The 24,279-nt window shown below is 46.9% G+C and overlaps 2 protein-coding genes and 1 long non-coding RNA gene across 3 annotated transcripts in view; 2 read left to right on the forward strand and 1 right to left on the reverse strand.

Annotated features, from left to right (window-relative positions):
* AGO2 (argonaute RISC catalytic component 2) overlaps nt 1-12,862 on the forward strand; it is a 120,405-nt gene extending 107,543 nt beyond the window's left edge. The window contains exons 18-19 of the mRNA XM_030937401.1: nt 371-570; nt 850-12,862. Coding sequence (XP_030793261.1) covers nt 371-570; nt 850-958 — 309 coding nt within the window. The 3' untranslated portion in view covers nt 959-12,862. The remainder of the gene's footprint in view (nt 1-370; nt 571-849) is intronic.
* Nucleotides 12,863-16,639: 3,777 nt separating this feature from the next.
* Nucleotides 16,640-22,027, reverse strand: CHRAC1 (chromatin accessibility complex subunit 1). Its single transcript, XM_010385445.2, has 3 exons — nt 21,679-22,027; nt 18,818-18,944; nt 16,640-18,193 (listed from the first exon to the last, which is right to left on the reverse strand). The coding sequence occupies exons 1-3, from the start codon at nt 22,021-22,023 to the stop codon at nt 18,072-18,074; spliced, it is 594 nt and encodes a 197-aa protein (XP_010383747.2). The 5' UTR covers nt 22,024-22,027; the 3' UTR covers nt 16,640-18,071.
* The window catches only part of LOC115899589, a 31,720-nt gene continuing 29,423 nt past the window's right edge, over nt 21,983-24,279 (forward strand). The window contains exon 1 of the long non-coding RNA XR_004059238.1: nt 21,983-22,569. This is a non-coding gene — a long non-coding RNA (uncharacterized LOC115899589). The remainder of the gene's footprint in view (nt 22,570-24,279) is intronic.

The following is a 24,279-nucleotide window of genomic DNA, read 5'->3' on the forward strand; positions in this document are numbered from 1 at the left end:
GCGTCTCTCTCTGTTGCCCAGGCTGGAGCACAGTGGCGGGATCTCGGCTCACCACAACCTCCACCTCCTGGGTTCAAGCGATTCTCCTGCCTCAGTCTCCCAAGTAGCTGGGACTACAGGCGCGTGCCACAATTGCCTGGCTAATTTTTTTGTATTTTTTAGTAGAGACGGGGTTTCACTATGTTGGCCAAGCTGGACTCAGACGCCTGACCTCGTGATCCGCCCGCCTCGGCCTCCCAGAGTGCTGGGATTACAGGCGTGAGCTGCCGCATCCGGCCTATGATGCATTTTTAATATAAATCTTCTTCCACAGTATCCTTTTCAAGATTTTATGCAAGTCCAGCTGTCTAATCTTCTGATCTGCTTTTAGGGAACAAGCAGGCCTTCGCACTATCACGTCCTCTGGGACGACAATCGTTTCTCCTCTGACGAGCTGCAGATCCTCACCTACCAGCTGTGTCACACCTACGTGCGCTGCACACGCTCCGTGTCCATCCCGGCGCCAGCATACTACGCCCACCTGGTGGCCTTCCGGGCCAGGTACCACCTGGTGGATAAGGAACATGACAGGTGAGCGGTATTCCTGCCTGGAGGCCACAGCGGCGGTAGTTTTTGCCACGGGTGTTGGCAGCTGGTTTTCCGGGAAAAAGCTGCTTTGCCGGGGAAGCAGCAGGGCCCCAGCAGCTGGAGCCAGCACCCTAGAAGGCCTTATCAGTGGCATGGCCGGCAGCATGGGACTCTCCCCTCCCCCAGGTTCCTGCCGTGCCATCCCGACTTAGTTATCGACGCACCGCCTCGTCGTGCATTAAGGCTGCACATTCTCATTCTCTGTCTCTCTCATCCCTGCAGTGCTGAAGGGAGCCATACCTCTGGGCAGAGTAACGGGCGAGACCACCAAGCACTGGCCAAGGCGGTCCAGGTTCACCAAGACACTCTGCGCACCATGTACTTTGCTTGACATGTTTTAGTGTTTAGCGATTGTGTACCGAGTGGGATTCACGAGACCAGCTACACTCAGACCAACAGATGGCCAGCCCTTCCATGACAGCCAGCATTGAACATGAGACGTCATTGATTTTATTAGATTCTCCGTTTTCCAGAATGCCTTCCGTCCCAGATTTCACACTTGGATTTTGAACTGCAGACCTGTATGAGAACCCAATGTCATAGGAAATATGGTTTGCTAAAATCTATAAGCTGCTTATTAAAATAGAGTCCCGTGTTTCCTAAAAATCTAAAACCAGTCTATGAACTCAGGGCTTTAAAACATTTTTAATTTATTTGGTCATTCAATTTACTTGTTTTTAATACATGATTCTCTATGAAATTGATGGGCTCAAACTAGCTGTGAATCTTCTGAGAGTGAAAGCAACACAAAACACAATTGTGGTTTTAAAGCCTTGAACATTCTGATGTTGTCACTAAAGTTGATTTCCAGGCGATGCTCGTGTGCCGCTGGCGTGGCTCACCCAAGGTCCTTGACCGAGGGCTGGTGGCCATGCAGAGGCCTCCGCAGGTGCCGTGTTCTGCCAGCACTGCCCTTCACCTGGCCTGAACTAAGGAGCAGTGGCAGAAGGTGGGCCCCATGTGTTTACAGCATTTCCAGGTCCAGAGAGGTTGGCAGACAAGTGCCATTTTAATAAAAATGTATTTAAAAAAAGAAAAAAGACAATATACTGACAGTCTAATCATCAGATTTGTCCTATAGGACTGTGACATTTATTTTCCAAAGTTTTTAAAGAATACGGGTCTGTGGTGATGAATACAGTACAATCCTTTTTCACTGTTATGTCTTTAATGTAAGAGAAAATTATATATATCTGGTTTGCAGTATTAATGTGATAGATAGATGCTGTTTTTTCATTTTATTGACTGTGGGGTGCTTCTGTGATCTGTTTAGCATATCAAGAGTGTTTTGGAGCCTGGAGACGAGACCGCCTCTCAGTTCTTAGTGCTTAAGGACAGGAATATGCAGTTAACTTAATGTGACAGCAACCTGCTTCCCCCCGTGGAGACTGTGCAGCGTGTACCCACGGGAGGGGCGGGTATGCTCTCCGCGCCGCTCGCCGCCCTCCCTGCCGCCTCATCCCCCTGTGTCACTCACTCAGCTGATGAAGCACAAGTGGAAATTATTTATTCTTGCATTGCTGGGAAACACATTCGTGTGTCGGGACGCACTCCTCTCCGTGTGCGCTTTTGTCAGATGACTTTCATAGATCTATGCACTGAGATTTGTAGAAAGCTGTCGGTGGTGGCTCTGCTGGGCGAGAGGCTGTCAGTCACAGCGAAGGAGGCTGCCTGGCCCTGGGAGGCCCAAGGATGGCAGGGCCAGCAGAAGGCATAGGCCATTCTTCTGGGGTTTGCATTTGGGGCCCCAGGCGTGGGGTTGCCAGTCTAGAAACTGTTGCACTAAGACTGACACTGCGGACAATTTTGAAGGCTAACAACAGACAACTCTGTTTGTGCTGAGTGCGCTTTTTGTCTCTGTACACAGTTTTAGTAAGACTCAAATCCGTGTTCCGTGTAGAGGCGTCAGGAAGGAGGCGAGCCTCCCCTAGTGCTGCTGTGCGCTCCTTAGATCCCCCTTCCTGCTGCTGTTCCCTCCCCGGCCCTGTGCGACACTTACCTCGGCACTGTGGTGGGGTGGGGTGCCAAAGGAGCTGCCTCCTGCTGCGCGGCACCCCCTCCGCCTTTGTGCTCAGCTGCTTCGGAGGCAGCAGGAGGGGCAGCAGGCCGCGGGTGGGGGGTCGCCGGACACCTCGCCTGGATGTTGGCGGCAATGACAAAGGGATGACTATTATTTGTGAAGACGTGTACTCAGAGTGGTGTGTGTGTGTACGCACGCGTGTGTCCCTGTGTGTGTGTGAGTGTCTTATTAATGGCATTAGTCTCTTCTGGCTGTATTTTTTTTTAAACCTTTTTAAATGACAGAAGCCCCACTCTAAGAAATCGCAATTCCCTGTTGTTTTATTGGCAAGTGGCACTTTCTCCTGTTTTCAGAAGGATACAGACATGCTCTTAGCTTAAATTAACAGACGCATTCAAGCTAAGGAGGGAATCTTGTGACTAGTAACTTTTCAAATCGGAAATTAGTTTCCAGCCATTTCTAGAATCATCTGGAACTATGTGTCTCGAAGGTGTGTTTCTTGCACCTGCATCAGGCTCTCTGTCTGGGGGATGGTGGTTCTTGTTTAAAATGCAGATTTGTGGGTCTGCTGCCACCTCCTGAGTGCGTACTTCAGGGCTGGCCTGGGCATCTGTGTCTAAGCGATGGCCTGCAGCCCTGGGCTCCCTGGGGTCTGAGGACCCAGCTCTGGCAGCACCCGGCAGGGAGGAGGTGCTTCCTGAGCAGATGCCTGGGACAGACTGGGCTGGCAGAAAAGTAGGACTACAATTTTTTTTTTTTAATCATTTTGAAGGAAAAGTTTTCTTTTTAGTGGGCCAGAGTACTTTGAGAAGGGTACTTTTTTATAGCCCTATGCTTGTTTTATAAAACTTTTAATACTAAAAACATTAATAGACCAAACATCTCCAGCTGGGTCAGCTGAATACCTTTGTACATGTCTGATGATTCAGAGTTTAAATGGCTGTAGTTACAATTTCTCAGGTAAACAATTGTTTTCTCAAATTTTTACCAATCCCTGCATTATTAGGATAAATTTTGAGACAGTGTAAAACCTCAAAGTACAGTAGGGTAAGTCCCAGCCCTGTTCACGTGGAAGCCAGAGGCAGCCCCTTCCCCGGCATCTGATCGTCTGATCCTGTGGGTGCCTGGGGCCTCACCATCCTTCCCTGTCCAATGCTGCCCGCCCGGGCCTGTTGAGATTTGAGGGGTGCCCACTCGCTGGCTTTGTCCCCATCCCACTGTTAAGTAAGGTGTGCCTTGCTTTAAGCAAACTGAATGTGAAAATTATGTTGTAGAAGTCTGGGTTTGTTTAAAAGAAAAACTGGGATTTTTATCTCATCTCTTTAAAAGAGGTCTCCTGATTCGATTCCTGTACTGGGACTCTTCCTGGTATTTTTTACATGTTCACTTTTTAAAAACATTGATGTACTCCCATCCTTTTACCACTAACCTATCACATTTGACAAGTTCTTGCTGTAATGACGAATCTATTAACGAACACCAGGGGAGCCGTGGAAAGCTGCCCTCGTGTGTGAGAGCCCTGCGGTGACGCAAAGCCACCATCCTGTTGTTTGTGTGTCCTAAGCTCAGATTTTCCTGGTTTGGATGAATTTTGTAAAACTGGGCATAGCTGTACTTTTAGAAAGGGATTGTTTTCCTTCAGTTTTGGTTTTCTCTGGTTCAAGCAGTCTTTACATGCAGACATTTTATAGCACATTCGGGTCTCCCTTTTCTCTTCAAGATGATGTTGCTTTTCGGTGGTGGTGTCACACTCCTTTGAATGAACGTTTGCACTCTAGAACCACGAACGATGCGTGCCCATCGTACAGCCTGCCCAAGAGGGAACTGTCGGAAGCGGGCAGTGCCCTCCGCCGTTTGTTTGAGGCTGACCCAAACTGCTATCACTGATGTTTACCCCGGTGGCTCAGCGCCCGTTAGAACACGTCGTGTCAGCTCAGTTCCTGCAGTGGGGTTAGTAGGTGGGGTTCACTGTTGTTGTTATTGTTACTTTTATCGCTGTTAAATGCAAATATTGCTATTTGTTTTTTCCTTTCTGCTCTGGTTTGGTTTGGCCGACACAGATATTCCAGTGCATGTGGTACCTAATGGATGTGATAGAAATGATTTCCCCAACTTTTATAAATTACCTAATGTTTACCTTCAAGTTTGCTGGATGATTTATTTTTGAAAGCCACAAATGTGATTTTTCTGGATGAATTGTTTTTCTTATATATGCAGCAATGTAATTTTACATTGATCTGCGGGATGGTTTAAATTTTATTTTTACAAGGCAGTTTTTCAGTCAAATTATATATTTGATACAATATGCTAAGGATAGACTGGCCACACGTCAGGCTGCCGGGACAACAGAGTGTCCCCAGGAGGCCTTTGGGGCTGGGGCGGCTTCTCGGCTGCCCGTGCGGGTGGCCCGTGGCTTGCTCCCTGCACCTCTGGGAGCTGGTTGAGTCCTTCGGCGGGACTGTGACCCGCTGGACAGTTTAAAGGATTTTTCATGGGCATTTTTCTACACATAAGGCAGTTCCATTAGGAGGAGCTTTAGAAGTCGACATAATCCAGACAGTGGACAATCCCAGTGGCCCAGACAAGCCATACGACATTTTCCTGTGACCTCTCTCTGACCCATCTCTCACGCTCATGAGAAAAGGAATGTACAATAAATAGAAACAGAAACTCCCTCAGTGCTCATGCGCCTCACTTGCAGAACTCGAGTATTTTATGTTTGAAGTCCTTCCCCAAAGTGACCGAGAAGCGGCGCGCTCGCCGCCGCGCCAGCAGTTGCGTCTGCTATGACGCTCTTCGGTGCAGACGCAGTGCACCTGGGATTTGGTCTTGGGGGTGCCCCTGTTACACACACATGCTGACCCTTTTCTGTAAGGAAAATCTTCCACTCAAAAGAATTGCACTGATTTTTTGACAACTCCTTTTTACGATGTCCCACTTTGCATCTGCTGTACTCGTTTGAGATGACTGTAAATAGATTTATGTTAGGAGAAGTGATATGAATGCACCACACGGCTCTCTTGTGGAGACACTGCCTCGTATTCAGTATTATGTGTTAGAGTTGTATGGACTTAACTCTGTGCCGCCCTTGAGCTTCGTATCTGTTGACCATTTATGAAGGACAAGTTCGCCTCATTTTCTTTTTCTTTTGAAGGGAAGTTTTAGATCTTTCACATACTAGGAGAACATGGTCTCTTGGTGCCTGATGATTTAGTCCTAAGCAGACTCATTACAGTCTTGTGAACACTGCTGTGGTCTGTTTGATTCCTCGTCGCTTACGTTGGCTCTCCAAAGCATGGTCTTCGAGTTCCACCCTGCCTGGGCCAGTCCGGATGGGAGGCATCTGCTCCGCCTGCTACTAGGACGCGAGGGCCTCCTTGCGTCTCTGTGGTCAGAGTCATTTTAAAGCCATGAGGTCACTGTTGTGTCAAAGCTGTCATTTGTGCCCGTTGTTTTGCTAGAGTAGCAGTGTGTGCTGTAGCCCCCGTGTGTCACTCTGTGGTCAGGCTACCCTGTGTCACCCCCAGCAAGAAGTATTTCAGCCCAGACCAGTCTGTGTGTGTGTCCAAGTCACACCAGTGCCATTACGGTGCCCTCGCTTATGCTTCTTTCAGTATGTTTTGCCATGTTATTGTCTAAAGTGAATGTATTGGCTTAGCCAAATCACTACAGAAGGTGGTTCCTAAATACCTTTTAGTTTAAAAAAAAAATGCAGATAAAGGCTACCTCTGAATTCTCAATAGATCATCATGTTTGCTCTTAAGTGTAGCTGTCCACACTGAAAACAGCCAATATGTTGCCTGAATAAACTGAATTGTGAACATCTGTCTGTTCAGTTCTGGCTTGAAAATGTGTGTGCCATACTGTGACCCACGGGCAGCCCCTCCTCCTCTGCTGTGTCAGGTGGACCAGGGTCACCTCCATGCTGCGCAGCTTTGAGATTCTAGGATTCTACGACTGGCACGAGTGGCATGGGAGGGTTCTCTGCACGGGACAGCATGCTGTCCTTCAGGCTGGCAGGAGCCTGCACAGGTCTGTGTGTGGCAAAAGCTTGAAACAGCCTGTGTCCTGCCTGGCTTTTCACTTTCCTGTTTAATATAAGAAAGCACTTTTTTTTCTGCTTTACGAATGGGTTGAAAATGGCCTCCTCTGTCCTCTCCTCCCTTTTATACCCTCTGTAAAATCACAAAGGTGCTTCAACACCGACTGTCGTGCAAATAATACATTTAAAATAGTTGCATGGTTTCAAGGACAATGCAGATGTAATTGGCCTTTGACTTTGGGACCTTGGGTTACTCTCACTCCCTACTGCAAAACAAACTAAGGGTTGAAAACAAAGCATTCTGTTCAAATCCAGGGCCCTTTGTTTGAAAGAACACAGGGCCCACAGCTGGTGTTTTGAAGTAGAAGTTCCCACTAGTGGTGCAGTGGACCGTCTGATGCTGACTTGCGGGAAGTCGGTCCTGGGAGGCTCTGAACACCCCTCCCTGTGATTAACCACTTTGCTGTCAGAAATGTCATTTTCCCCTACACTGTGCTGCGGGCCCGGGCCTCCTTCTCTTCTTTCTTTGGGTTCCCTGTGTTCCCCGATCTTCAGGTTAGCACTCGCCCCAGTTTCTCCATGAGTTTACTTCTGAGTTGGCGGGCGATGGTTTACAGTTGGAGGCATCTGGGTGTTTGGAGGTGGCCCCGTTCTCGTGTTGGTTGCTCATCAGAGACTGAGTTTGGCCCCGGCGGTTCTACTGCGTCACTACCTGGAAGCAGTTGCCTTTAACACTGCTGTTTGGGGTTTCGATGCTTTTTATGCTACGTTGCGTGCTTTAATTCCGGAAGAGCTAAGTGTCCTTTGCAGTCTCTCTCAGAATGTTTTGTAATTCTGCCACCAGACTGTTCCGTGCGAACAGACCTCAAGAGGCTTGGGCACTCGTGGGTGTCCCACTGCCTGCTGACCCAGGGTACTGGCTGCTTGGGTCTGCTGGGCTGGCCTTGGGCTGTCAGAATCTGGTCCAGGGTGTTTGAGGGGACACTGCGCGGCTGCTCGCCCCTGGACTCAGTCATGGGAGCTGCGGCACGCAGATCCACCACGAGGTTCCTGCATGCGCATCTCCGGAACGCTGCGCTGGGGCTCTCCCACCATCTTCGCGTTTGTGAGAATTTACTCAGAAGTGAGAGAACTGAAGATTCCTGGTGCTTTTGTTAACACATTTCTATCTTATTGGTTGGTGTGGAAATTTTAGATGTGTTAGGTCTTTAAATGCTGTGGGTAGTATGACTAAAGGGTTAAGTCCTCGCCTCACCCCCCAACCCCCTTTTGGGAGGTAGGAAGAGGCTGAATTATCTCCTATTTAAAACCTCCTTGGATTTAAGTAGTTCAGAGTTAAAGCTAAAACACCAAATATTAACTCTTTCCCCCAAGTGTCTCCAGGAACTGGACGTTGGGGCCATTCTCATTCAGTTCTTTCTGAAGCTTCAAGGTCCTTAAAATGAGGGAGTTGATCCCAAGAACACCCCACAGCACCGACCAGCGGGGCACAAGGCAGGCGACTTCATAGATTGGGGTGCTTGTGTAGGGGTCCGGGACTCCTTTGAACTCTGGGAGTTGTGTGCGCAGTCTTGGGTGGGAGAGGGCAGGTCCCTCTGTCCCAAGAAGCCAGTGGTGCCCAGGCCTTTCTCTGTCTCCATCGGTGCCAGCCTGATCGCGTTCTGGAAGACCCAGTCTCAGATTCTGTGCCTTTCAAGTCCGGTCCTCAGTGTCCTTTCAGAATCATACTGGGGCTGTGTTTCTCTGGGGGAACTAAGCCTGTGCCATTCCACAAGGCAGGCATGGACCTCCAGCCTTGAAAGCTTTCTTTCCGCTCCTCAGCCCTTGACTTGTAAACTGTGATGCCATGTGGTCTGGAGCCGCGGGGGACGCACTTGGTCTCATTGCGGAAAACGCTTGGTTCCAGTCTTGTGGTTTTTCCCATACCCTGACCAAGTCCACCTCTGCCAGGATTGCAGGAGATTGGTGCAAGACCCATCTCTTCCACGTTGACCATGACCATCTGCAAAGCCTGGTGGTCTTGTTCTCATAGTCACTTCACAAGAATATTTATTGTAATGGAAGTAGATTTTTTAAGAAGGAATTGGAATCATGTCTTTGTAGAATGTGTGTGAAGTCCTCAGCTGTAAGGTGCTATTCAGTCCTGTGACCCTTATTTTGGAATGCTCTTCATTACTGTTGCTCTGTTTTGTGACTTCCTGGGAAACCGCTTACTTTGGTGTGATGTCACCTTGAGCTGTGCATATAGGACACCAGTTTTGACTTACCTAATGGGCAGTTTTTCTCTCTAGCTTTTTCAAGCCAGGTATTGAGCAGTTTCTTGGTTAATGGCCTAATGAGAAACCACCTTTCCCTGTCAAGGGGTGATTTTATTGATTTTAAGCAGGGAAGTAATCCCATATACTTATTTCTTAAATACCTAGAAAGTTCTTCTTGGTGGCTCCTCTTGGCCCTCCCCTCTTTCTTCCCCAGCCCACCATCCTGAAAAGCAAGGAATGGCCTCTCCCTCTGCAGAGGCACAGGCTGCAGAGGGAGCACTGTGGCGGCAATCCCAGTTCCTCGTCAAAGCCAAACAGACACGCGCGACTCAAATCCTACAGTATGGAGGGTGGCGTTGCGTTGAAATTCCGGGCCTGAGTTTGATAGTGGATTTTAATGTAGTTGTTAAAGGTATGAATTCATGTTTTGTAACTGTAGAGGCAAGTTTTTATTTTTTAAAAAAAGTTTTGAGAGAATATAAGTTTCTGTGCAGCAAAGTGGCTAATTACTCATTAAATACAGGAAAAGAATGTAGTATCTAAATCCAGCTTTTTCTTACCTCTGGTACACTTCAGATTACTTACCTAATACATATTGAGGGGTTTTAACCCTTAGTTTTATCAATTTTTCTAGTTTTATTTTATTTTTATAAAATAATTGAAAAAGAACCAAAAATGAATTCAAAAGTTCCATAGATGGATTTTTGCCCCTTCTTAATTTTCCCCCACAATGAACACATTTTAGAAGACATTTTGAATCAAAATGTATTATGACCATTGAAAGTTCACTATTTTCTAAGAAGCTGAGCCGCTCCAAGGGCCTCGTTTCAGGTGGTACTCTCTATGTATTGTCTATGGGCTTGTTTCTGCCTGTACAGTGGAACCATGTGACCATGTCTTGTGCTTGCAATATAGAAACCATGCAGTGCTGTTTTGTAAATTGACAGTTTCTGTATAAACTCTTATTTATAGACATTGGCCTCTCTGTATGATTTTCCATTTGCTACATGAATTGTAAAATTAATTATAAAATTATAGTACCTGCTAAATACAATTCTGAGGCTTCATGTCATTGTCTTTAGTTGAATACCATGCTGTGTGTCTTGAAGATGTCCATGCTTGCATGATGCTAGGTGGCAATGCCACTTTAAATTAAGCCTTAATCAGATGTTAAATTTGTGAGTTTCAGAGTATGCAAAAATATTAGGCAGAGTGAGTGTAAACTGTTCAGATCAAGATGCTGTATCATAATTCAAGTTATTTTTTCTGGAGTTAAAGGGAAGCATTCAGTGACCCACCTCTCTGTGTCTCTCTCTCTCTCTCTCTTTCTCTGTCTCTCTCGCTGCCTCTCTCTCTCTCTCTCTTTCTCTCTCTCTCTGTCTCTCTCTCTCTGTCTCTCTTTCTCTCTCGTCTAGCTTGGCTGTGGCCATAGCTTGATGAAAATGGACCATTGTGCATTTCTGTGACAGTTAAAAAGACCTGTTCTAAAAGTCTTGTGACTTTCAGGATTTTTTTGTTTTGTTTTGTTTTAATGTTTATTTTTTTTTCCTCCCTCCAGTCTGAGATTTCTGTGTGGCTGATGGAGAGTGCAGTTTGGGCGTAGGTCTTATTTGCAAACCTGCTCATGTTCTAAGCTTTCTTCAGGTAGTACCACCTGTCATCGCTTCTGCATATGATTTCAATGGATTTTTGTGTTTTGATAAAAGTATCATAAATTTAGAGATAAAATGGAGGGGACCCAGCTTTCTTTACAATGTGGATCTACCTCAGTTAAACAGTTGGGTGCTATTACTAAGTCTGTCAAATTTAATTGGAAAAAGTAACCAAACAGTGAGATACAACTCCATATGAAACTTGAAATTGTAATTTCCGTTTATTTAATGATATTTTTATTTATTTGTGCCTTTTATGTTGAACCCCAATGCATTGAAAACAAAATCAGTATGAAACAGTACATATTTTATTTATATTACAGGTGGGGAGAAAAGTCCAATTGGTCATGGAATTTGATAGACTTTCCCCAGCCAACTGCTGCAGTGTATTATAATCCCGACTGCCCCCCTGTGAAAAGAAAAAAAAAAATGTCCAAGAGCAAACTTAACATTTTACAATCAATAAAGTCCAAACTCCTCTATGCACATATTTATAGCTTATCACTTCATTTTCTGTGCCAGTGAAGGGGCGGCCAGAAAAAAAATCCCATGTACCCTCATCATTGCTTTTCTAGCCATTCATGCCCCTTCTTCCTCTGGCACATTTTCTAAGAGTTTATTTCATAAGCAGCAAATGGACTGTTGTCGATTTCATCTCTCCTGACCTACCTGATGGAGGTGCTAATGGCCATGGACAGAAAGGGGCGAGCCAGAGCTCCTGGCTTTGTGGAGGCAGAGGCCTGCATTCAGCAGCGGCCCTGCGTGCCTGTAAGTTAGGAAGGCTTTCTGACAGGTAAGAAAATGAGATAGGTTGATGACTTACCATGCTTTTATATTTGGCAGTTTACAATTCTAGACTTTTCCTACTATGGCGATCTTTTTTTACTTAATTCTTTGGAGGTAACAATATTTTGGAGTCTTAAGAATTTGATTTTATACCAATAAGAAATAAAAATTAGGGATCTTTCCTGTAGTCTATAGTTTTACTATTTTAAAGAGATCTCTGAATTTTACAAGAGAACCAACATTCCTTAATGGCAGAACTTTGGAAGTTGATTTGGGAGGCTTTTTGCTGCAGGGTCTCAAAAATAAAAAGAGAGATAGATGATTCTACTTAATGTTTTTAATTTTCTAACTTCCATCAGGTTGATACTTAAGCTCTATTTTGTAAAGAGTAAATCATCCTTCAGTATGCTGCAGAAGATGATCAGCATTCTTGCACTTTCTCAGTAATAAGACGCGCCGGGCAATTGGCTCCCCAGGACGCAGTGTGTTTTAACCTAACGAGAGGACTTTGGGGCAGGTGATTAAATTTATATAGGTACCTCAAGAAAAAGAACCTGAATATGCTGCATTTTATTTCTTTAGTTTTTACATGTAGCATTTTGTTTTGCTTTTGTTATTTTTGTTCAGATATATGCTTTTTGGACCCCAATAGACTGTTGAAAGAAATTTAAAAATTACTCTTGTAGGGATATAGTATCCTTAAAAAAATAAAAAATAAAAAAAATTGCTGCAATATCTGGCTCGAAGGTTGCCCTATATTAGAATATTACTTTAGCCAAATACACCCGAGGAGGCGGATACTATGTTTATAAGCAGACAATAATGTTCTGAATCCTTTCTGTTCATGCTGCTTTCTTAATTCGTTTCTCCATGCCATCAAGAGGTTGGATAACTTATTTCTAAGCTCAAGGTTAAAAATTATGTCACTTTTTTTCCCCCCCCAACACAGACCTCAGAAAAATTGCAATTGAGGAAGTAGCATGATTCTAACTGTGTTGCTGAAATCAGGCAGCCCGAGCCTCTGGTCTCTCCAGGGCCCGTCTTCACATTTCTCTACTCCTCAGCACTCACCCGAGACTGAACAGATGGGGAGTGGTCTTGATTGTCAAGATAAAACTGGTGAAGAAAGCTAAATGCTGAGAAACTGAGCATCTATTGTCGTGTTTAAGCTTAGCTGGGTCCTTTCTAGTTTGTTTTTACAGCTTACTAGGTTAAGTAGTTTGCACTATTTTTGCAATAAATTCATGGAAAACCTAACAGTTACTTGTTTTGTTTCTTACTGTGTGTATATAAACTAATACTAAAAGTTTGGCATAGTGTTTTTCACCTCCTTACATAACCCCTAACATGCACAGAATGCTGTAAATCTGATAAAATATGATGTGAATGATATTTTATAAAGTTATTTTGTATGGTGTCAATTTTGTTTTGCCTCATAGTATGTCAGCAAAAAATTAAATAAAAGTCCTCCTATTTACAGCTGCCTCTTCTAAAAATCTTCAATTCCTCACGTACTTCTTTAGGCGCTTCCTTCGGCACAGGTTATGATTCCAGTTCCCAAGGCAGAAGCATGCCTTCAGGGATGGAAGTCCAGAGCCCTGTTCCACAAACGGGGCTGTTCCTTGAAGAATGTACTTGGCAGAGCTGGGCATTACCCAAGGATTTGGGTTTCGGGGATGAGAACCACAGGCATGAGTGAGTTGGACGAGTGGGAACAGCCATGGTGTCTCGGATAGCTGGCCGTTTCTGCTCTTGCAGCATGCAAAAGGATGAAGAAGCCATTCAGCTAAGCCCATCACCAGCAAGGTCCTGAGTTCTGTGTTGAGTGTGGGAACCTGAGCTGGCACCGTCCTGGTTCTCAGCCTAGCCAGCCACTTTGTCACTGTATCCTGGCTAGGTTTACAAACGTTGGCACTGCTCTCGAATCCCTGGTGGCCACACCCTGACTGGGTTGTTTTTGACTTCTGTTCTCTGTACTGACAAGACGACGTGCTGGGAAAGGAAGAGGGAGCTTTTCTTTTTTTTTGAGATGGAGCCTCACTCTGTTGCCCAGGCTGGAGTGCTGTGGTGGACTCTCGGCTCACTGTAACCTCTGCCTCCCGGGTTCAAGCGATTCTCCCACCTCAGCCTCCTGAGTAGCTGGAACTACGGGCCTGTGCCACCACCATGCCCGGCTAACTATTGTATTTTAGTAGAGACAGGGTTTCATCGTGTTGGCCAGGCTGATCTTGAACTCCTGTCCTCAGGTGATCTGCCCACCTCGGCCTCCCAAAGTGCTGCGATGACAGGCGTGAGCCACCGCGCCCAGCCAGGCTTTTCCTTAAGAAAGCCCCAAATGGCAGCAAATCCCTAGGCTGTACATCACTGCTAAGGCAGGCCAAGGTTTTGTCCTGATTTCAGGTTTCCAAATTTTAAAAACAATGTTACAGAAAATGTGAAAATTCAGATAATTATCTCTAGTCACAACACATAGGCAATTAACCTTAATATTCTGATCTATCTTGTTCCACAGTCTTATTTTTTAAACAAAAATCAAGATTTACTTTTTTCTTAATGTATCTAGAACCCTTTACTACAGAATTCTTAGTATACCAAGCACCTCTGTGCCCAGTGGCCCTGGGACATGCTGGTCAAACCGGAAGAATACACAGAAACTCATCTACAGCAATATACCCGCTTGATATGGCCTCTGTTATATTCTCGCTATCTCACCATCATTTATTGAATGGCCAGAAGCAGTAATGATTTAACACTTGCAACCGGGAGCAAAAGATTCATCTTCATAAAATCGTTTTGATAATCTGACAGCAGTATGCAAGTTGGAAAGAGGAAAGGCTGTAGGCAGTGTGAGGAAACCAGTTAGGAAGCTACTGTAACAACCTGGCACCTGGTTCAAGGAGGAACTGAAAGGGTAAGTGTTCCCTGAATGATTGGATCTTAAATACTTACGGTGCCTTAAGAATGCTTCAGGCCGGACGCAGTGGCTCACGCCTGTAATCCCAGCACTTTCAGAGGCCGAGGTGGGTGGATCACTTGAGGTCAGGAGTTGAAGACCAGCCTGGCCAACAGGGTGAAACCCCGTCTCTACTAAGAATACAAAAATTAGCCAGGCATAGTGGTGGGCATCTGTAATCCCAGCTATTCGAGAGGCTGAGGCAGGAGAATCACTTGAACCTGGGAGGCAGAGGTTGCAGTGTGCTGAGATCGTGCCATTGCACTCCAGCCTGGGTGACAAGAGCAAGACTCAGTCTCGGAAAAAAAAAAAAAATGCTATTAAGAGAATGAAAAGTGGCTGGGAGAAAATGTTTGCAAATCTCCTATCAGGCAAATAACTTGTATTAAGAATATATAAATCGGCCGGGCGTGGTGGCTCAAGCCTGTAATCCCAGCACTTTGGGAGGCCGAGACGGGTGGATCACGAGGTCAGGAGATCGAGACCAACCTAGCTAACATGGTGAAACCCCATCTCTACTAAAAAATACAAAAAACTAGCCGGGCGAGTTGGCGGGCGCCTGTAGTCCCAGCTACTTGGGAGGCTGAGGCAGGAGAATGGCGTAAACCCGGGAGGCGGAGCTTGCAGTGAGCTGAGATCCGGCCACTGCACTCCAGCCTGGGCAACAGAGCGAGACTCCGTCTCAAAAAAAAAAAAAAAAAAAAAAAAAATATATATATATATATATAAATCTCTCAAAACTCAATAAAAACTGATACCAATTTTTGTAGAGGCTACAGAGCCACTGGAACTCACTCACTACTGGTGAGACTGCAAAATGGCACAGCCACTTTGGAAAACAGTTTGGCAGTTTCTTATAAACTTCTGTATCTCATTCCACTCATAAGCATATACCCAAGTAAAATGAAATCCTGTGTTCACACAAAACCTGTACACAGCACATGCGCAGTGGCTCACACCTGTAATCCCAGCGCCTTGGGAGGCTGAGGTGGGCAGGTCACTTGATTGAGCTCAGGAGTTCGAGACCAGCCTGGCCAACATGGCAAAAATCCATCTCTACTAAAAACACAAAAATTTGCCAGGTGTGGTGGTGAGCGCCTGTAATCCCAGCTACTCAGGAGGCTGAGGCGGGAGGATGGCTTGAACCCAGGTGGGAGAGGTTGCAGTGAGCCAGGATCACACCACTGCACACCACCTTTGGCAGCAGAGTTTGTGAGACTCCATCGCAGAAAACACAAACAAACAACCTGTACACAAATACTTACAGGGCTTTATTAATTGTAGTCATCAAGGCCAGGTGTGGTGGCCTATGCCTATAATCCCATCACTGGGAGGCAGAGGTGGGCGGATCATGTGATGTCAGGAGTAGAGACCAGCCTGGCCAACATGGTGAAACCCCACCTCTACTAAAAGTACAAAAAAATGAGCTAAGTGTGGTGATGCCGTGCCTGTAATCCTAGCTACTCAGGAGGTTGACACACAAGAATCACTTGAACCCAGGAGGTAGAAGTTGCAGTAAGCCATGATCATGCCACTGCACTCCAGCCTGGGTGACAGAGTAAGACCCTGTCAAAAAAAAAAAATAAAAAAAATTACAATCACCAAAACTAGAAACAATCTAAATGGGTAATTATCCATATACCTGGAAAATGGATAAACAGATACATCCATACAATGGAATCCTACTCAGCAATATAAAGGAACGAACTGCTGATAGCTGTGACAACACAGATGAATCTCAAATGCATTCTGCTAAACAGCAAAACCGCAGACACAAATGCTACATACTGAATGATTCCATTTATATGACATTCTGGAAAAGACAGGTCAGTAAACTGTGGTCTGGAAGCCAAATCCAGCCATTTTTTAATGGTACATAAGCTAACAAGTATTTACATTATTAAATGGTTGGAGAAAACAATATTTCATGACACATGAAAATTACACAAAATTCAAGTTTCAGTTTGCAGAAATAAAGCTCTATTGAAACACAGCCACCTGCATTCCTTCATAGATTAATTACCTGGCTGCTTTCGTACTACAGCAGCTGAGTTTAGCAGCAGCAACAGAGACTATAAGAGCCCACAAAGCTTGAACTATTTACTGCATGGCCCTTTCCAGAAAAAAATTTGCTGACACCTGCTATAGGCACACAGAATAGCTTGACAGTTGCTAGGGTAAAAGGTGGGGAAGGAGTTGGCCACAAGGGAATTTTCTGGAGGGTGATATAGTTGTTAATTGTGGTGGTGGTGGTGGTGACTTGACTGCATTTGCCAAAACTCAGAACTGTACACCAAAAAGTATTTTTAAAAATATTTTATTTTAAAATAAATGTTAATGAACAAGACGGACAGAAAACACCAGTTGCCAGGGTGCAGGAGAAGACACTAAGTACAGGGAACAGGGGAATGTCCTGGGTGACAGAACTGTCCTATCAAGTGGTTACAAAACTATGCATTTGTCAAAATTCACAGACTACACACTAAAAAGGGTGATTTTACTGAATGTAAATTATAAACTCTTATTTTTAAAAAAGAGATAATGAAGGCCAGGCATGGTGGCTCACGCCTGTAATCCCGGCACTTTGGGAGGCTGAGGCAGACAGATCACTCCCGAAGTCAGGAGTTTGAGACCAGCCTGGCCAACATGGCGAACCCCATCTCTACTAAAAATACAAAAATAGGTTGGGCATGGTGGCACACGCCTGTAATCCCAGCTACTTGGGAGGATGAGGCAGGAGAATCACTTGAACCTGGGAGGCAGAGGTTGCAGTGAGCCGAGATAGCGCCACTGCACTCCAGCCTGGGCGACAGAGTGAGAATCTGTCTTAAAAAAAAAAAAAAAAAAAAAAGATAATGAAATGAGAGGAACCAAACATTTACCCTATGTGGGGTTAAAAAAAAAAAAAATGGGCTTATGATAGGTTTTCTCTTAAGAGACAGTAAAAACAAGTGCCAGGAATTTAAAGCAAAAAACAGTAAGATGAGAGAGATCTTCAATATACAAAATGTTTCAAAACATTTTTTTAGTACAACATGCTTATACAAGAGGTAAGACTTATTTTTGTATTTGATTTGATAATTTGACTTGGAATTTTTCTGTGGAAAAAAAAGTGTTAGAATGCTTATTTTTAAGTTTCTCAAAATTTGCAGGCAGTAAGCAAGGCCTTAAAGCCAGAGGGCTCTAAAACTAGTTCCATAAAGCATTTTACTGTAAAAATATGAAAAGATCTTTAATAGAAAAGAATAATATCTGAACAGTCAACTTAAGACAAAAATTCAAATACAACATACGTCCTATAAACTACATATTTAGCTAAAACTGAATTGAGCTGTTTATAAGAACTGATTCCAAAATATATACATGAATTTACATAACTGATACATAGAAGTTCTTCAAAATCGACTGTAAATTGAAAAGTTAAAATTGGCTTTGCCTCTGCAGTTTGGAGCTGCAATGGCTGCCAGTATCGGCTGCTTTCTTGGTGCCTGAGCTGCAGGGTGGGCCTGTCAAGGAGGGACTGCTGTCTGGGTCACCTTCCCTCTGGCTGTTTGTGGCGCAGGTGCATGAGGCGCTCAATCTTGGCCTAGAAAGAATACCTTGAAAGAATATCACGCACTGGAAGTCTGTGAAGTGAAGATGCTAAAAGCGGGCAGTGCTGTGTTTACTTATAGACAGTGGAGCGGGTCCAGGGCAGTCCTCGCCAGGCTGGTTTTTAAAGCACTTTTTTGATTTAGGATTCAGCTTCATCATGGTCACTTTCATTATCATTGTCATTCTCCTCATCTTCTTCCCTCTTTTCCTCTTTAAGCATTTTCAGGTATTTACTAGCTAATATCTTCTTTGGTAATATATCTTAAAAACATAAAGCTTACATCAGCAATTGGTTATGGTAGACTTTGAACACAGCAATGCACATTTCAAAATGTACTAGTTCCTGCTTTGACCACTACAAGAGGTTCTAAAACAAGATGAAATTCAGGCTACATTTCTGGGTAAAATATCACAGAAACTAGCATTGTCTCCTAACAAATGCTACAGGCCTCTTTCCATTATTCCACTGAGTACAAACCATGGTGTCTCTATGAGCTGCTTTTATAAGCAACCCTGCCCGATTACCTGAGATAGGCTAGGCGCTAGCCCCAGGGCAGACTTAAGCTCTAACTATGGGCATGTGGACCCACCCTGAGTTTTCCCTTCAGTGGCAGGAAGGGTCCCTGTAAAGGACTGCCCAGCACAGGCGGCCAACCAACATCTTCTGAATGTTGTTGTCTTCACCGTTGTTCTAGGTGGACCACATTACAAACACATTCAAACAGAGAAGACTAAAAGTATCTTCCTGTGACAGCTCATAGCACTTTGCAGCTTGGAAAAAGTAGCAAAAAGTCTTTCCGTGAAAGCAGAAGGGAGGCAAGGGGTGGGGAAAGAGCTATTGATTACTAATCATTTTTTAACCAGAATGTTTCAAAGACTAAGTACCTGCAAGAAACTGAAAAGTTTCTGATTCCTGTGCAGTATTTGCTAAATCACTGTAAGTCAGTACTTTCTTTTCCTTTCCACTGCCGTGTCTGTAGGAATAGGTGGCTAGACATTGAACAAAGAGCTCCTAAAACAAAATGAAAAAGGAAAATGAAAGGTGTGCTTTGAAAATGTACCACAGAGCTTAATTTTGTAAAATTACATTGCTGATACCTTATTATCAGGCTTAAAATTACATTAAGACTTCAGATTATCTTGGTTTCTTAAATTACAAGAAATCACTGCGGAGGCCGGGTGTGGTGGCTCACGCCGGTAATACCAACACTTTGGAAGGCTGAGGCAGGAGGATCACTTGAGGTCAGGAGTTTGAGATCAGACTGGCCAACATGGTGAAACCCCATCTCTACTAAAAATACAAAAATTAGCTGGGCATGGTGGCAGGTGCCTGTAATCCCAGCCACTTGAGAGGCTGAGGCAGGAGAATCGCTTGAACCTGGGAAGTAGAGGTTGGAGGTTGCAGCACTCTGACCTGGGCAAGACTCCGTCTCAAAAAAAAAAAAAAAAAAAAAAAAAGAGAGAGAGAAATCACTGGGGAAAAGAAAAACATGAGGTCAGAAAGAAAGCAAAGCCGGTATCAAAACTGGCAGAGAAGCAGGCAATTTTCCAGAGGCTTTAGATATCTAACTTATGAAAAATATTAATCATAACTGTTTAATGGCCAACCTCTAGAGTAAAAAAAGAAGCGGCCGGGAGTGCTGGCTCACGCCTGTAATCCCAGCACTTTGGGAGGCCGAGGCGGGTGGATCACAAGGTCAGGAAATCGAGACCATCCTGGCTAACACGGTGAAACCCCCTCTCTACTAAAAATACCAAATCAAAATTAGCCGGGCATGGTGGCGGACGCCTGTAGTCCCAGCTACTCGGGAGGCTGAGGCAGGAGAATGGCGTGAACCCGGGAGGTGGAGCTTGCAGTAAGCCGAGATCGCGCCACTGCACTTCAGCCTGGGAGACAGAGCGACACTCTGTCTCAAAAAAAGAAAAGAAAAAAGAAAAGAAAGAAGCAAAAAGCCATTCAAAAATTATATTTGGCTCAGTAATACATTTTTAGTCTTCTATTTGCATACACTGTTTCTAACGTGGTTCACCTACAACTATAGTGACCACAGCTCACATTTTGCCGAAACTTTTCTATTCTAGAAACTAACGTACAATCAATCCTCAGACCTAATGCAACAACCAGAACTGATCATCTTCTCCCTCCTGCACCCCAGTTCTTATAGCAGGGCCAAGTCTTCATTTTTACAGAGGCTGAACTGAGCCTTTCTCAAGGTTTTGACTTTAATGCATCTAGTTCAGTTAATAAAGGATGAGAGAGGCAGCCATTGTGGCCTGTAATCCCAGCGGTTTGGGAGGCTGAGGCAGACGGATCACCTGAGGTCAGGCGTTCATGACTAACTTGGGCAACATGGGGACACCCTGTCTCTACCAAAAAGTACAAAAATCAGCCAAGTGTGATGGCAAGCACCTGTAATCCCAGCTACTCAGGAGGCTGAGGCAGGAGAATCACTTGAACCCGGGAGGCAGAGGTTGCAGTAAGCCGAGATCACGCCACTGCACTCCAGCCTGGGCAACTCACATCTCAAAAAATAAGGGATCAGAAGTGCCTGCATAAATCCTCATTCCTTAACACCAATAGAATGAAACTGTACAGGAAAATACAAATGTCCCCAGATGACCCCAGGGTCACTTTCCCTCTGGCTGTTTGTGGCGTAGGGGCAATAATTGCTGAATATGCAATTATTTCCCTGGGTTCTAGGAAAACATGGCTCTGACACAAAGCGGGCAAGAAACCTGTAATTTCCCACTTCCCTTAGTTCTAGTCCAACACTGTCGGAACATCATATACTTAACTACAAGTAGGGACTGGAAAATGGAATCCAAGGCAAGCTAAAGCATTTAACTGTGTAGCTGAAATATGGCCCAGTTTCAGAACAGGAAAACACCTGGCCTAATACTATAAAGACGCAACTTTTAAAAAAAGGGACAAAATTAACTATTTTGCACCCAAGAGGATGCTAAACAGTCTGTAAAACTAAGTTCCCTGGACTTCCTTAAATTCTGGTTGGGGTATGTGCTGCCTCTTAAGACGAGGGGCCGGGTGTGGCGGGCGGGCGGGCGGGCTCCAAAGCCTTGGACCGCTGGAGCTGGCACCGCACCTGCGGGGAAAAAAGCCTCGAGTGGCGGGTGAAGCGCCCGGCTGCACCTCCCACGAGCACGAGGCAGGCCAGTGACGAGAAAAGGAACGCCGGGAATGGGAACCTCGGACGAAAGAGCCCCCAAAAAAACCTAACGAGAAAAACGCCACTCGGCGCTGACGCCCACGGCTAGAGCCGGAAACCGTAGCCGCACGCGAGGCAGGACTGGAGCGCACAGGTAGGCGGGACGAAAGGCGCGCAGAGGAACGCGGGAGCTTACAGGTTTGCCGGACGGAAGCGCGCGAGAAATGGCGGGAGGACAGTGGGGTGGGAGGGGAGAAGGTGCGCAAGGAAGGGCGGGGCGGGCGGAGCGAAGGAAGGAGAGGAAGGGCGGGAGAGGCGCGCGGTAGGCGGGGCGAAAAAACTCGAGAACCAGAGGGAGCGGCGCGGGGTGGGCGGGGCGAAGACGCGCGAGAAGGTGTGGGGGCGCGGGGACACCGTGGCGCGCGCCGGCGTGGGACGGGGACAGCGGGGCGCGCGCGCGAGCCCGGCAAGGGCAGCCGGCGGCGCGCGGGCCCAAGGGGACTGGACAGTGCCCAGAGCCCGGCGGGGCGGGACGGGGCGCGACGGGTAAGGGCGGCCCACACCCCCGCCCTACCCCCTCACCGTGGCCTTGGCTGTGAGCACTAACGCCTCCTGGTTGATGCTGGACACCTCGGGGGAGCTCTTCATGATGACCCGGATGCGGGATAGAGGTAGCGAGATGAGCCGCTGCTCCCCGCACTTGTCTTTGCCCAGGACCACGTCCGCCATCTTCCCGCCCCTCGCGCGGGCGGCAGCCGGCGGGCCCGACCGCGAAGTGGCTGCCCTGCCGGCCAGCCGGTGGGTGCGGGGAGCCGCGCCCGCTGCCCCGTGGGAGTTGTAGTGTGGGGAGGCGCCGCCGCGAGGCCTGGAGCGGCCCGTCCGGGAGACTACGAGCTCCGTGATGCCTCGCGCGCCCCATCTGCGCATGCGCCGCCCTTCCCCCAGCGAGTGTGTGACCCGACGTGGAGCCAGGAGCCCAGAGCCTAGTGAGGGGCGGGGACCGGGGCGTTGCGGGGGCGCGCCCTTCTCGGGAGTCTCTGGGCTGCGGTGGCGGACTACGACTTTGATCCGGGTGAGGGCTCTGCGAATGGGCAAGCAAAACCCTCTGAGTCCGGGCCTCGTTGCTCGGTGCTGTGTGTTAAGCGCCTGCGCTGTGCTAGGACCGGGCGTGCTGCCGTGGGCAAAAAGTGATGCTTTCCTGAAGCGTAAAGTTCTGGGAGGGACGACCAAGAGGACAGCGGATGCGTCCTGCCCCGGTAGCTACGCGGCCGGTGGAAGAGCAGAGACCAGCACGGGCGATGCGGCGGGGCCGGGCTTGCTGCACCGCTCTGCGCCGCGGGGTGATGGGGAGAGGCGCCTTCATTGGGGATGAAGGGCGGGCAGCTGCCCGGAGGAGGTCCTGGAGCCCGGTGGGAACAGCCTCTTCGGGACTGCTCCGAGAGACGGTGTGCAGAGCCTGGCGTGCTCGCTGAGGTCTGACAGGCAGCCGGGGCTAGGTCCTGTTGGTTTTTTTTAATGTAAAAAAATGGGAAGTCGTGGTAGGGTTTGAGCAAAGGAGTCCCGGGCAGTTTTAAAAAGATCCCTGCAGCTGCCGGCTGGGAGGGGGTTGGTGCGCGTAAAGGCGGAATCACAGAGACCAGGTAGAAGATGATTACTAGAACCCAGGAACTTGGCCCTCAGGAGGCCGGCGGTACCAAGGGGACAGCAGCTGGGAGGAGAGAGGCAGGAGATGGTCAGGGGCCAGACCGGGGAGGGCCGTGGAGACCGCAGAATTCGCTCTGAATGAGTGGGGAGGCCCTTGGAAGAGTAAGGGGTCCAACTTAACTTTTTTCTTTTTTTTTTTTTTTTTTTTTTTGGTGACGGAGACTCGCTCTGTCGCCAGGCGGGAGTGCAGTGGTGCGATCTCGTCTCACTGCAACCTCCGACTCCCTGGTTCAAGCAATTCTCCTGCCTCAGCCTCCTGAGTAGCTGGGATTACAGGCACGTGCCACCCGGCTATCTTTTTCTTTTTTTTTTTTTTTTTTTTTTTTTTTGAGACAGTCTTGCTCTGCCGCCCAGGCTGGAGTGCAGTGGCCGCCTCTCAGCTCACTGCAAGCTCCGCCTCCCGGGTTCACGCCATTCTCCTGTCTCAGCCTCCCGAGTAGCTGGGACTACAGGCGCCCGCCTCGTCGCCCGGCTAGTTTTTTGTATTTTTTAGTAGAGACGGGGTTTCACCGTATTAGCCAGGATGGTCTCGATCTCCTGACCTCATGATCCACCCGTCTCGGCCTCCCAAAGTGCTGGGATTACAGGCTTGAGCCACCGCGCCCGGCCTCTTTTTCTATTTTTAGTAGAGACGGAGTTTCACCATGTTGGCCAGGATGGTCTCTATCTACTGACCTTGTGATCCGCCCGCCTCGGCCTCCCAAAGTGCTAGGATTACAGGCGTAAGCCACCGCCTCCGGCCACCAACTTAACTTGTAGCAGGATCATGGGAAGTGGTAGGGTTTGGGGTCCGATTTCAAGAGGGAGCTGATGTGGAATATCAGCACAGCTTACTGAGATATCAGAAAGACCTTGGTAAAGAGCTATTTACGGAGATAGGGAGCACATTTTGGCAGAGGTTTGAATTGGAGGGTGTTAAGTGTAGTGTCATCTTCACCACTGTGACCTCAGGTCCTGGCGCACATAATTGAGCACAGAAATACATGTCAGGCATTGCTAAGCACAAGGGTACAGCCAGTGAGCAGGGCTGCCATGGTCCCTGCCCTCTTAGAGCTGACCTTCAGGTCTGAGGGAGACTGAAAAATAAATAATACCTCCGGCTGGGCGCTGTGGCTCACGCCTGTAATCCCAGCACTTTGGGAGGCCGAGGTGGGTGGATCACCTGAGATCAAGAGTTCCAGGCCAGCACCACTTGCACTCCAGCCTGGACAACCAGAGAAACTCTGTCTCAAAAACAAAAAAAAAATTATTTTTATTTATGTATTTATTTCACTCTTGTTGCCCAGGCTGGAGTGCAATGCGCACTCTCGGCTCACTGCAACCTCTGGTTCCCAGGTTCAAGCAATTATTCTGCCTCAGCCTCCCAAGTAGCTGGGATTACAGGCATGTGCCACCATGCCAGGCTAATTTTGTATTTTTAGTAGAGACAGGGTTTTGCCATGTTGGTCAGGCTGGTCTTGAACTCCTGATCTCAGGTAA

Source organism: Rhinopithecus roxellana, chromosome 9 (genome assembly GCF_007565055.1).
Source record: "Rhinopithecus roxellana isolate Shanxi Qingling chromosome 9, ASM756505v1, whole genome shotgun sequence".
In the NCBI taxonomy this organism is placed as follows: domain Eukaryota; kingdom Metazoa; phylum Chordata; class Mammalia; order Primates; family Cercopithecidae; genus Rhinopithecus; species Rhinopithecus roxellana.

Bases quoted from the DNA above. Each gene is read 5' to 3' on its own strand.
- CHRAC1 (XM_010385445.2), bottom strand. From the start codon at position 22,023: ATGCGCAGATGGGGCGCGCGAGGCATCACGGAGCTCGTAGTCTCCCGG. The intron at 18,945-21,678 runs GTGAGGGGGTAG...ATTTTGTTTTAG, and splicing joins TGCTCACAGCCAAGGCCACG to GAGCTCTTTGTTCAATGTCT. The intron at 18,194-18,817 runs GTACTTAGTCTT...TATGTTTTTAAG, and splicing joins AACTTTTCAGTTTCTTGCAG to ATATATTACCAAAGAAGATA.